This window comes from Fringilla coelebs (genome assembly GCF_963513975.1).
Source record: "Fringilla coelebs genome assembly, chromosome: 13".
In the NCBI taxonomy this organism is placed as follows: domain Eukaryota; kingdom Metazoa; phylum Chordata; class Aves; order Passeriformes; family Fringillidae; genus Fringilla; species Fringilla coelebs.
In genome coordinates this window covers 20,083,283-20,097,287 of record NC_140039.1, presented here as the reverse complement: position 1 = coordinate 20,097,287, position 14,005 = coordinate 20,083,283, and the positions used below count along the sequence as shown (strand labels likewise).

Here is a 14,005-nt window from a genome sequence, read left to right as displayed (position 1 = left end):
AGGGCTCCTGCTCCAAAGCCCATCTGCAGGCCAGAGGCACAGCTGAGGAGCTGCCCCTCTCCCAGGGAGGGGCACAGAGGGAATATTTGTTAAATATTTCATATTCCTGAACAGTTTTCTCACTTGTCACGGCGCAGTTCATTTGTCACCTGTCATCACCAGAGTCACTTCGCCGTCTGCAGGAGTTTTCTCCAGATTGGAGAGCTCTTAAAGACAGATTTCTCTCCCTGGGCTGAACCTCAAGGGTTGGATTTCTCCCTGCCACAATTCTCCTGACTTCCAGGGCAGAAGGCCCTGGCTGCTGTGGCAAATGTCCTTTTGGCAGGGGGTTAATTCTTATCCAAACCTTCTCTCCCTCATATTTCCCACTGCTCCCATAGCAACCTGTTCTTAACTAGGAGGAGATGGTTCAGGAACTTCTCCCTTCCCTCAGACCTTGACCTTGTTGTTGGGGACACGTGGCTGTACCCTGGTCCTGCAGGAAGCACCTCTGGCATCCCTGCCCTGGGTTCTGGTGGGTACAGTCCCACTTCAGGCAAATAATCCATCCTATAATGCTTCTACCAGCAAAATAATAATCAAGGCTCTCAAAATACATTCAATAAAAAATGGCAAGGAAGAGAGAGAACTTACACCGTGGATGTTTCAGCCCTTCCCAAATTCCTGCCCAGCCCTTTGGAGATCTTGATCCAGCACAGAATTACTTCTTGTAGGACTATCCTGAGTTACCCCCAGCCCCTTCTTTACCTCCCTCATTCCAGCTGCAAAGCCCCCAAAGAATTCCTTGCAATGGGAATTTCCAGATTTACCCGAGCGATCGATGGAGGGGATTTTTGGATGTGAATCCTGTCAGTGGGATTTCAGCTGTAGGTTACATTGTTTGTTCTTGCTGTAGCATTTAGAAATGGATATTTACAGCTCGGTGCATTCTCTGTGCCAGATGTGGTTTTGCTGTTGAGAAAAGCAACACCTGTGACCTCATTCCTTCACTCCATGAAAAGTCCAAATGTTACACACTGTTCCTCCTTCTCCAGTATCAGCTGCAGAATTTTATCTGCTGCCTTAAAACATTACACAGGACCAACCTTCACTGCAAAAATAACTGATCCATTAATTTCATTATTTTTATTAGAAAAAAAAAGCCAATCATTTATTCAAAATAATTTAGTAATTTTTTTCCCTTGCAAACATCCGCTGTAACTTTTTTTGTCACGCCAAAACATGAACAATCTGATGTGACCATCGTGGATATTTCACTCAATAATGTATTGGAATCTACATCATCTTGTCTGTAATGAAAGGAGAACAGATAAAATAGCAGATCTAGACTGCAAACATAGACAGGTTTTATCCTTCCCCAGTATTAAATTTTATCAATCAGAATCTATCAGCTCCAGGACCTGTGGATGCTTTGTTCCCCACCATATCTCAATCACATATATTGCTTTTCCAATACAGCTGGCAATGGGTTGATTTAGGATAAACACTTTTAAAGGACCTAAAGAAGAGTAAGTAATATAGAACTAAAAGATAATCTTCAAATACTTCTATGTTCCCTATTGCTACTTTATCTGCCTGGTTTGCTGCTTGTAATGCTCCTTACAACCTCTCTGCAATGTAGATCTCTGTTTGACAGATTAAAAAAACCTCCTTTTATAATAAAAGTCTAAGGAACTAACCTGGAATAAAGCAGCTTTAACCAAGTGCTGATAGAGCAGAGCCTTGAACACAGTGATTAAATACTCTTAGAGAGATGTTTAAACCATTGGAGGGGGAAAAAAAAGTGGAATTCTGATGTGCCTGGTCCTGTTACAATTTAAAATAAACAGGACACTTGGTGTCAATGGACATCGTGTGGGCTCTGAGAATGCAGAGGAGACTAAAAGAGGGAATGCTGGAGAAAGCACACCCCCTTCCTTATGGAGATATCTTCTGGGTTTGAGATTCCAGGCTGTTCTCTGTGTCAGGGAATGTCAGGAGATTTGCATAATCCCATTCTTGTGATACCAGAGTTTTAAAATAGAAGTTCTATTATCACCCTGCCTTGTCCTGTCAGCAGGCAGGTGAAACCCTTCCAGGCTTCCTGCTTCATCACTGCTGAGTGGTGGCTCCTGCTTTTCCTGGAGCCTGTGACAGGGTGTGTGCACAGAATCCTGCCAAGAAATAAACACTGGGAAGCTCAGCGGGGAGACGAGCTGAGCGTGGTGAGCTCTGGCAGTGGTTTTGGTCTTGGAGTGATTAAATTGCAGAGGGCTCTCTGCATGTGTTCTGCTCAAAGTGGCCTTGAAGGATGCCCAGTGCCCCAGTCTGGGTGGGGACAAACTGGGGGCAGTGACCCCTTAGAGAGCCCTCCCTGTTGGAACCAGCCCAGAGGAGGCCACCAAGTTGATCAGAGGGCTGGAGCACTTCTCCTGTGAAGACTTGGGGCTGTTACTCCTGGAAATGTCATATTCCTTACAAAAGTGGTTCTCACCAGGTTTTTCCTGATTTTCTGAAGAAACTCTGTGAAATAAAGGGGCAAAAAAAAAGAAAACATGCCTGAGGCTGCTGGGTCTGCTCCATGGAGAGCATCCATTAAGCAAAGACCTTGGTGTGGTCTCCTGCCACGGGAGCTGCTGCAGAGAGAGCTGGAGCATTGGCACAGAGTGTCCATAACAATCAGAAGTGATGAATGAAAGTTCTCTTTGGTTCCACTCCAAGCAGAATTTTGACAAAATACAGGGTTTATTTTCTGTAACTCGTTCTGCTCAGAACCTGGCCCTCAGCTCCCCACACCAGGGAGGGTGACTGCTGCTGCTGCAGGGTTTTTGGATTCTACCTGTGCTTAAAAGTCCAAAAGGCAATTTTGAGCTGTGAGCCTGTTTAGTGACATATGAAGAGATGACAGCAGCACTTCCATCCTCCACACAGGATCAATCCACAGCAAATGTTCCCACTGCAGGTTGCATTTGCTCCTCCCCAGCTGAAGGGAAGACTGGGAGGTGTTACCAGGATCACCAGGAGGGCTGTGCAGAGCGTGCAAAGGAGAATTTTGTGGCTGATTCTCCACATCTCTGCAGTTGAGCTGTGTTTCTGCATCAGAGGGAGTGGGGTGGGAATGAGATGAACTCTAAGGTCCCTCCCAAGCCATTCTAGGATTATACAGAAAGCCTCCTTTTAAAACAGGTGGGGTCACTGCATTACTCAGCGTGTGTAGAGTAGGGAGTGGTGCTAGAATGAGGATAGAGACTGAGAGAATTGGGGTTGTTCAGCCTCGAGAAGAGAAGCTGTGGAGTGACCTCATGGTGGTCTTCCAGTGCCTGAAGGGAGTGACAAGAAAGATGGAGAGAGACTTTGGAAAGGTCCTGGAAGGACAAGACAAGGGGGAATAGCTTCCAAACTGACAGAGGGCAGGGTGAGGTGAGATATTGGGAAGAAATTCCTCCCTGTGAGGGTGCTGAGGCCCTTGCACAGGGTTCCCAGAGACGCTGTGGCTGCCCCATCTCTGGAAATGTCCAAGGCCAGGCTGCACGGGGCTTGGAGCAACCTTGGGTAGTGAAAAGGGGCAGAGGGTGGAACTGGATGAGCCTTAATGTCCCTTCCAACCAGGCCATTCCATGATTCTCTATAGGCAGAGACAAGTCTATGGCTTTACCTACCTGTCCCTGAAGGGGAAAAGGGAATTTAGAACGCCAAGTCAAACTTTTGGGGATGTATTTTTGATGATGAACTTTTCCTGGCACTGGCAAGCTGAGCTCTTCCTGCTTCCTGCTCCTCAGTTATCAGCTGGCCATCCCTGAGTGCCTGTTGAGTGCTGAACTGAGCAGTTTATGCCTCCTTTTGAGAAAGAAAGGCACTGCCAGAGTTCATTCCTGCAATCATCTGCCAGGGAGCCTGATCAGTATTCCAGCGCTCGTGTGCTGTGATGAATTAACAATCAGCTTAAAGACCCAGAGAGCTTTACTCCAGGTGGTAGTTACAACAGCTAGCACACCTTTTAATCAAATACAATTGTTACAGAGGGATTTCTGGACACACACAGCACCACAACACAACCCAGCCAGAAGTGTAGGTGCCATTTAGCCTTAAATTCATGCATGTCCAGACTTTGCAAATTCAGCCTATCTGATCCAAGCCTATTGATTTTTCCATTTTCTGTTTCAAAGCGTACACTGCCAGTGAAAAGGGTTATGACATCCTGAGGCTGCTGGATTGCTTTGTGATGTTTCTGTAATTTGTGTGCACTCAGAGGTAAATAACACGATGAAGTAATCAGATGAAAAGTGGGCTTTCAGGCTGGCTGAGCATCTCCCAGCCAGCCCCTCCAACAGGGCTCTGCTAAAGCTCAGCCTGTCACCACCCAGCAAACACTAAATGGGTTTGATTTGGTTCAATATGTTCCTCCCTGAAATGGTTAAATGCTAATGATGGGCTGTTATTTTTGTGTTTCGGGATGGCAAAAAACTCAGTCCAGGAGGAATTATTGCCTCTAATTTGTTGTTTCAGCAAAACTGTGTCTCCTGTCTCTGACAAAAGGCATGTGGAAGCTCTTGGGAGCTGCAGATTTTATTCCAAGTGCTCCAGCACTGTCACTCTCAGCCACACTGCAGTGAACACATCATCACTGGCCAAGAGCAGGGAGGGTGGCAGTGTCAGGAAAATGCTGTTGAGAATAAGCACCAAGCAAGGCCCTGGAGCACCACTTTGAAAACCAGGAGAACGTGGCTGGAGCCCAAAAACTCCAAGGAGAAATCCTTCCTGGGTTGGTAGCGTTGTGGGGAACTTTAAAATGCAGGGTCTAATGGCTCCACTGTGTGCCCTTCTGTGAGGTTCAGGGCAAAGTGACCAATTCTAGGCAAGAAATTAGATTGTGGTTGTTGTTTCTCAAAATTTCAGGTCTGAGAAAGCTGCAATCATCATGACTTATATCATCAAGGGTAGAATAATTTGACTGAGAATCTAATTTAAGATCCCTAAGCAACAAGATGCTTTCAATTAATAGTGAATTTTTCTGGGTTTATGCCCTGAATAATAAGAATTAGGTTTGCATTTGATTCTTTTTCATTGTGGAGTCCCTTTTTATTCTGGTTTGTTTAATTGCACGTCTTAATTCTCCTGCATATCCCTTAATGCCTCTGCTATAGATGTGTTTGAGAACCAAAAGAACAAGTAACAGGCCTGGACAGGCTGTTTCATGCAGCCTGTTACAGGGATTTCCCTCAAGACCAGTTGTTTGCACACAGTTATTTTTGCTTAAAACCGAGGAAATAATTAAAGCAAATCCCCTGTGTGCCTTGGGAGAAAGTTCTGGTTGAAGCCATACTGAAGCAGTTTTCCCCGAAAGTTTTTTTGTTTGTCTTTTTTTAAATTTTTTTTTTAAGGCATGAAATGCCTTCAACAAAAATGCCTTAGGAAGAATTTCACCACTGAATGAGTGGCCAAGCTTTGGAACTGGCTGCTCCTGGAAATGATGGAATCCTCATCCTCGGAAGTGTTCAAACAATGAGTAGACGTGGAATTTTGTTATGGGTTTATGGGAAGGGGGAGATTGGGCAAAGGCTGGACTTTGAAAAGCTCTCATGTGTCACTGTAGGACATGAAGGAACACAGGCACACACTGCTGTTCTCAAGGTGAAGAGAAAAGAGGATGTTTATTTTCTGACTCCAACATTTATAGATTTCTAAAGGTGACAGTGGGTTGGAGGGTGACAGTGCCACCTCTCCAATGACACTGGACCAACCAACAGTCCATCAAATTTCTCCTCCTCCATAAAAGAATGAGAAACAGTGAGTTATTTACAGAAGGTGTGTGAGAGAGTTTGCTAAAAAAATGTCAAGATCAGAAGGCTCAGAAAAACTTAAAAAATCAGGGCGACGCTCATGTCCTCATCCCTCCCTTCAAGCTGAGTCGGGCCTAGCTCCAAGATGAACTTCCCAAACTCTGCCTTCATTTTAGGCTGAGCTGAAGAGTTCCAGGTGCCCTTGTGCTGGGTGTCACCACTGACCTGGCGGGGGAGAAGCCCTGTGGGTGGCAGGCCATGACCCCAGCTGGACAAGGACGAGGACAAGGACGAGGACAAGGACAAGGACAAGGACAAGGACAAGGACAAGGACCCTGCTCCTGTGCTCGGCCAAGGCCTGGCACCAAAGCTTTACAAACCTCCACCCCAACAACTGCAAAAACACGTGTGAGCTGCTCCAAATGCGCTGCTGGCAGGGGAGCAGGAGACCTGCAGGATTTATAGGGAGCTTTTGAGTTTATTTGTGACAAAACAAGGCTGGTGCAGGAGGCGGGGATGCCGAGGGCCTGCCATCCTTGCATCCCCCTAATGCATCCCTCTCCCTGACACTGCCTCTCATTTTCAGCTTGTAGCTTTAATAATCTATGCCACTGCCTTCTGTACAATATTCCTCCTGCAGCTTTCCTTTGACAGCTCTGGTTTTAATAGAGGATAAGCACCAAACTCCAGCTGAATCTGAAGACATATTTCTAATCTCGTCCCGCATTTATTTTGCTTCTCGGAGAACTTCCTATCTTGAACAGAGGAAAAAAAAAAGTATTTTTTATATATATTGAGTTGACATGTTGAATAGGTTTCTGGAGGTATCATTAATTCAAACTCCAACTCAGAGCTAGTTAGCTTGTAGTAAAGAGACAAATACACATAAACCCTGCTACTTGGATAAAAGGTTTGATCCAATTCTTTATCAGGGAGGTTGCAATAATATGCCAGGCATTCCAGTCCAGGGAAAAATCCCATTTTGTGAGGTGTTGAATGAAAGTGTCATCACAGAGGCGTGCCTGCCTGCCTGGATTTTAAGATATAGCCTGAAGTATTGGTTGAAACAAAGAATTAAATTGGATGGCAACATGAAAATAAGAAACAAGGAAATGTTGACTGTGAAATAAGAGTTTCAGGGTAATTTGTTCCACTATTCTCATCAGGTCATTATGACATTTTCCATGTACTGTGGGGTTTTTTTCTATTGTAAGACAACTTAAAACTCCCAGTTCTGCAGTGATGCTGCTAAATTGAAGCATTTTCCTGCAAATTTGTGCTTGTCAGTGTAAATAACAGCCTTTGATTTGTCTGTCCTCTCTCTTCTCCATGGGGAAGGAGGTAAATATCTGTCACCACTACTGGAAAAGTGGTGTAGTGCTTGATTATGGGATAAATTTAGGATTCTGTGGTGCTGTTGGAGCTGGAGGACTGGAGCAGGCAGAGGGCTGGGGGAAACCAGACCCAGCTCTGGGATCTGCTCCCTGCAGGAACTTTTGGAAGTGTTTGGGTGGGGGTATGAAGCTTAAATAAAGGAACTGCTTGATATAAAATGCTGAATAATCACCAGAGCCTTCTTTCTTTCACAGATATTCCTGTTTTTCCTTTCTCCCCCCTGCTTTTTTTTTTTTTTCAATTTTATTTTTTTTACACCTGGCTTGTGCCTTCATTTAAGGATATTCCCTTTCCTTAGGTCTCTTCCCAGCTCCCTGCCTGGCCTGCCTTGGTTCCTTGGGGATTACAGACTCCGTGGACAATTTTGAGGTGGCTGTCTATTCTTGCTCCTCTCTAAAATGGGATTTGTTCTGTCACTCACCAACTTTCACCTTCAAATCTCAAAAAAATTTTCCACACAGGAAGTCTGGCTTGAAAAAATGTTTCGGCAGAAGAAATGGTAAATAATGAATATCTTTTTTTTTTTTTTTTTTTTTTTTTTACATTTGACCAGCTTGGAAATCAAAGCTGTTTGAGAAATTCAGGGTAAAACATTATTAAATGAGGTACCAGTGATACACCTTTTGATCAGCCCTGCTGAAAGACACTCTGTGAACCAGCCTGACCTCTGATGTCTCCTTTGTGTAACCCCTGTGACACGAGGTTTGCTATGAGAAATGGAACAAGATTAATAATTAATCCGTTTGCTGGTGTCTGAAATAGTGACACAAGGTTGGCTTTAGTCACATGTTTTATTAATGAGCTTTGAAAACAATTGCTTTCTCCCAGCAACAGACTGCTCTGAGCTCCAGACTGAAAAAAAAAAAAAAAAAAAGAAGGGCTGGAGGGAATATCTGGAGTTTTTTGGTTGTCACTGTTGTTCCCCCCCTCCCCAGGGCATTCACAGAACTCGGTCACCGCGTCCAAACCTTGTGAAAAAGGTTGTGAAGTTGTGAAGGAGTGAAATGGGGAGCAAAGATGAAATAAACTTTAAATCATCTCAAGACAGACAACGTGCTCGACCTGAGGGAGCTGAAATATGAAATATTTCAGAGAGCAGCTCACACTTTTACACATTGTGTAAGGAAAAGGAGTGTTGCTTTGGTAAAAAAAAAAAAAAAAAAAAATCGGTGTGCCAATTAGGGGAACAATGTTTTTGTGTCTCAATTAGACCTCATTAGCTACAGAATACTCAAAGCTCAACTTTTTGCAACAATTTCTTCCCCCCCAGCTGAAGCTACCTGTGGGATAACAACAAAACCACTGTCCTAAAAAGTGAGAACACCTTTATTAAGTGAAGATAATTGTGCTCATCTTCCTTGACCTTTCAATTTCCTGATTTTTCTTCTGGCTCCCGAGGGCAGCAGCCATCAGATGTCTGGTTTTGTTATTAATATTTACTAGGAACATTTTTTTTTTTTTAGGAATAAGCAGTGCAGAAGGAAGTCTAACCTTTTGGACAGAATCCCCAATGATCCTTTAATTACCCAATAAATTACAGTCCACGTGCAGAATTAATAGGAAAATAATGCTCTAATAAATATGATCTTCCCAACTTACATGCAAATTGAAGCTTTGCCTTCCTGCTCAGAATTGTTCCAAATGAATTTGTGGCCAAACACTGGTATGTTCCAATATCCTGATTTTTATGTGGGTTATTGATTGCCAAGCTGCCTCCAACCAACCTGTAGTGATAACTCATGGTAAGATCAATATCTGTGCCATTTTGCTTCCACCTTTGAGGGGAAAAAAATCAAATTATGCTTATAATTTACAGAGCCTATTCATATTTATCTTAAATAGTGTGCTGTAGCATACCTGTAATGATAAAAATGTAGTTAAATATCACAAAATGAGATCATTTTTCACGCACGACCGCTTCTTACATCAATCATAATGATAGCAATAATGGCATTCTTTGGAAAATCTTTACTTCAGTCACCAGTGTTCACCCAAATGTCCACAAAAAGTAATTATAACTTATTCAAACAAAGTTATCCATTCAGACCGGAGGGGGGTTTATACCTTGTCTACAACTACATTATTTTTTATAATGTGAATGTGTTTTACAGTCCTTGCAAATGATTAATCGTGAATTTGGACAGCCAAAATGCTTTGGAGATGTAGATCAGGAAGGATTGCACTTGAGAGGGCAGAACAAGAGCTGAGAGGGAAGTTTTTATGCAGCAAGCCTGAGACTGATCATTTAATGATGAGAACGCTGCTATTTTAAATCTTCATTTGTCCCCGTTAGTCCACTAAGCAGAAAATGGATTGTGTCTGCAACATTACCCAGCTGTTTACAGATGTCAAAATACAATTTCTCTTTCAAAGAAAATAAATATTACGCGTTTCAGGAAGGGAATTTTTGTGGCTTTGCCATCAGTCACGCTAGGGTTGAGTTTTCCTTGCTCATGTCGGGGCCAAAGGAAGGATAAAGGACTCAGCCACTGAGGCCTGCAGGTTTTGGGGTTGTCAATGCCACTTTTTAGGTGGTCAGCAATCCTAAAACGGCACAGCCAGGTATTCTCTTCTCCTGATTTCATATCAGAGCCACTCCTCAGCCTTCACCATTTGTGTTGATCTCTGGGTGTGATTCCAAGCCCCCACTGGGTGGAAGGTTCACTCAGAAATTGCCAGTGGCTCACTTTGGGTTCCTGGCAGTGCCCAAATCAGGGCAATCATCTCCTTGCTAATTACCTGAAGGATCACAGCGTAAAAATGATCCAATTCTGCTTATTTTCAGAGCTCCTGACAGTGAGGGCAGTTTCCTCAGGTAACAAAGTGAAGCAAACTCACAGTTTATGTCTGGGAATCTGATCTGGATACACAGGATTCTGTCATCCCCTCCCAGCCCTCTCTCCACACACCCACACTGCTCAGGAGCTGGTTTTGTGCTGGAGGATTTCCATCCCAGGCTCTGAAATGCAATTCTGTGCTCCAAGTACGGGGAGTGCCCTGACCTTCAAGTGAGCACTTGTTGTTTTGAGAGATAATGACTGATTAAATATGAAATCAATGGAATTCTGTGAGCCAATTCTAATAATGTGAAGATATTTCTTTGGGTTGCTGTCTCCCCTTCCATGGATGCATCCACACTGAAAAATTTGGGTGCAACTCTCAGGAATTCTTCCTAAAAATTCCAGCTGATTTTTGGTGTTTCTGTACCTCTCCTCAATTCCTTTTTGATATTTGCTTTAGTTGGTTTAGGTTTTGCTGGTATTTTAGGATATTAGTGTTAGCATTGTGCCGTATTTCAGGATTTACATATGCTCCAAGTTGTCTAAAGCTTTCCATTTTCTAATCTAAGATATTCTGGTATTTAATTTGCCAGTTCTCTTTAATTTCAGAATCAATCACTGAAATAACTGCTGTCATCATTGCATGGCTCCCAATTAAGATCTATAATTGTTTTTCCAAACAAATGTGAAGACGTTGGCTTAGCTGCTGCAAATGAATTCTTCACAGTATCCCCATAATCATTCTAATCACCATGGTACAATGATTATTAAACTTTGCATATAGATCAGGGGTTCAGCTCCTGGTGTGGCTTTTTCCCTAATTAATATGTTTACATCACTGAAGGAAGTGAATTAATGAATTCATGTGGTAGACAATGATTTAATGACTTTGTGTGTTCTGCAGTGTATTAATACACAGAAATCTGGATAATTATTTTAGGGAATTTTTAACATAAGCCCATTAAGGCAGAGATCATCGATGTATTTTTGTGAATTTTTTCATGCAACCATTGGAAAATATTTTTCCTCGGTGATGGGAAATACATTCTGAATTGTTTTTCTTTCACCAATTGTTTCAGAACCTAAACTTTAAAAAATTTCCTATGTTCTGATGCTGAATTGATCAGTTCCCTAGGAGCCCAAGGACTGCGAGTGGGTATATGCTCACATGATTTAATAAATTCTCTTTTCAGCGTGCTGCTATAATAAAAATATCAATATTTTTATGACTTCATTGTGTTCTATATTTCTTAGATTATTTGCATTCAAATGGAAATGTCCTGCCAAGCCACCTGAGGCTTTGTTGTAATTGGGAAAAGGATTTGCAAAACCCCCCTTCACGTACAGCGCTTCCAGTGAGGAAGAAAATGGGAAGTAAAAACTCTTGCCTGTGAACAAGGCAGCAGAGGGTGAAGGAGCTTTTAATCCCAGCCCACTTTTGAGGCAGAATCTGCACTGAGCCAAGGAAGAGCATTCCAGGGACAAGGACACGAGAGCAGAGCTGCAATTTCTGTGCCCAGGGTGGATTTTGGGGATTACTGGGAATGGTTCTCCAGCCTGATGCAATGATTATGAACATATTTGATGTCATTTGCGAGCCTTGTAGACTTTGTGCTCTGTTCCCTCCCTTTCATTTGTGTGCTCCAGTTATCCTCGTGCTGCTTGGATTTGGATTGGATTGGAATCTCTTTATCTCCTTTTAGTGCAGCGTTCTGTGTTGGGCTGAAATATTAAAATGTTCTTCTAACCAATGCTGCTTATGCTGCCCTTGGATTTATTTATTTCTTTGTTCCATTGACTCCTCCCTGAGAAGATTATGGAGGGGAAAACACCCTCAATTTCCAACTTGTATGAAAATGCAGGACTGGGGGTTGCTCTGGATATTGAATGGAAGTGCAGGAAAAGACAGCACCTGAAATCAAGCTAAAAATATCAAAATCTTGCTGGAAACACTGCAGGGTGTTCATGGATAGGCTGTAAAAAAAAAAAAAAAAAAGTAAAATTCACTGACTTAGTTGGTGATAAACCCTCTGCTGACTATAACTATAAAAAAGCTTAAGTGCAAAAAATGATAAATCTAACTTAAAAATTTGTGTTTATTTACCACCAACATCACACCAGGAAACACCTGGAATAATGTGCCTGATATTATAGACAATTTTGATTTTATAAAAAAGACATAAGAGATAAAATTATGTTTATCAGAACATTTATATAGATTTCTTAATGGTTTCAGAGATGCTTCCATTCATATCTTTGCAGTGTAATCTGTGTTCTCTGTTGCTTCCAAAGGGAAAATTGTGCCTCATTTTTATTACTCAGCCCTTCCACCTACATTTCTACACAATTCTTGTACTGTGCTTCTCAGACACACAATATTTTCAGGAGAAGTTGCAAAAAATTATCAATATTTTTGACAAGTCTATAAGACTAAAAAGAGTACCTAGTAAAATCAAACTTTTAGGAAATGCTAAGCATTTTTTATTTCAAGGAAAGGCATTTATCAGCATATTTCTTGATGTAAAAACTGCTAAATAGCAAATTAACTGGTATCTAACTTTCTTCCTGTTGGAGTGGTTCTGTATTTCTGAATCAAAGAGAAACCTCCAGCAGTCCTTGCTGTTCTTTGCCATCACTCAGCAAAGGAGATGATTAAAATTTCATACTGGGCTTGATTTATCTAAAATTGTTGGAACTTTAAATATATGGGCTCAATCCTTATCTGACAAAGGCAGCATTAGCTGTGGTGAAATCAAAGACAAGTGCAAAGCTCCCTGTTCCCTCCAAATCGTGCTGTAATTGCAGCAGTGATTGTCTGATAACTTTTAATTGACCTCAGGGCTCCAGGATCCATCCCCAGATGTTGATCTCATGTCCCTGGAGCAACTGAGGCTTTGCAAAAAAAAATGGGAACGGTGATGAAAAACCCAGGGAATTTAATTAATGGGTGGGTAGAAAAAATTAAAGGTAAAATATGGATATAAAATATGGGATGGGGGAGACTTCCCAGCTCTCCTGCCTGGTGGAAGCTGCTGTCTCTGCTCTTTGTGGGGGTGAGGGGGGATAAAAGAGTCAAGGAATTTTCTAGGAAGCTGCTTAAATATGAAACAGAAGGGTGGATGATCTGGAGAGACTTGAAATTCATGGCCTGAACCAGTTGATGTCCATGTTTAGAACAGGGAGAACAAATGGGCTGGGAAATACATGAGGGTTTCTACTCATAGGAGGAGAAGTTGCACTGTGAAAAGGAAATTAAGGGTTCCTTTCATGAAGGAAATTAAAGACATTAAGGGTTCCTTTCCTAACACAGTGTCTGGGGACAAATCAAGCCATGAAGTCCAAAAGCCAAGCTGATAAGCAGTGGTGGCCCTTTCCAGGGAAGGCTGTGGTGGGAGCAGTTAAAATCTCTTCCATAAATATTCTCTTAAGAATTTGGTAGCACATTATTTTCTTTCATGCCTTGCATGAATGATTTCTTTTTTATACATAATTTTCTTTCAACTCAACCATTTCTTTCCCCATTCTTTTCTGAAGAAAGCACAATGTCTTTTTTTTCCCTAGGTTCCCAGCTTTTCCTCTTATCCAACTTGGATTTCCAGATCCTTGGTGCAACAAGTTATATTGTAAGTGATGAATCCATAGTTACCAAATAAACAAAAAATCCTCTGTACCAAGGTTTTATTAAGTGACTCTTGTATAGGTATTGGAGCTGTTTCTCTAAACAAACACCATAAATATGAACATGAAATGCTGGAATTAGAAAAGGGAAGGATGTTGCTCTTCTGCTTTCCAAGCATTTATTAATGTATGGAAAGTTTTATCAAGTACAGATGCTCAGTGTTTCCATTCTCCCATTTTTCACAGCTGCTCTGTGGATTCAGAATTAATTCTGTACATTTTTAAATACTTTGGGGATGATTTTCAATTATTTTGTTTTCCTGTGGTAATTTTCTTTACAGCAAAGCAGCAAAAATATTTTTCCTTCATTCCTCAAAATTTACTCTAAACTTTGCATATTCCTGCTGTGAGCACTCAACAGATTTTGGGGTGGTTATTTCTGGTGATGCAGCG

At 42.0% G+C, this 14,005-nt stretch overlaps 1 protein-coding gene across 1 annotated transcript in view; it reads right to left on the bottom strand.

The window, feature by feature from the left end:
* CNTN6 (contactin 6) overlaps window positions 1–14,005 on the bottom strand; it is a gene marked incomplete at both ends in the record, with an annotated part of 102,338 nt that overhangs the window by 66,586 nt on the left and 21,747 nt on the right. The window contains one exon of the mRNA XM_084214181.1: window positions 8,754–8,929. Coding sequence (XP_084070307.1) covers window positions 8,754–8,929 — 176 coding nt within the window. The remainder of the gene's footprint in view (window positions 1–8,753; window positions 8,930–14,005) is intronic.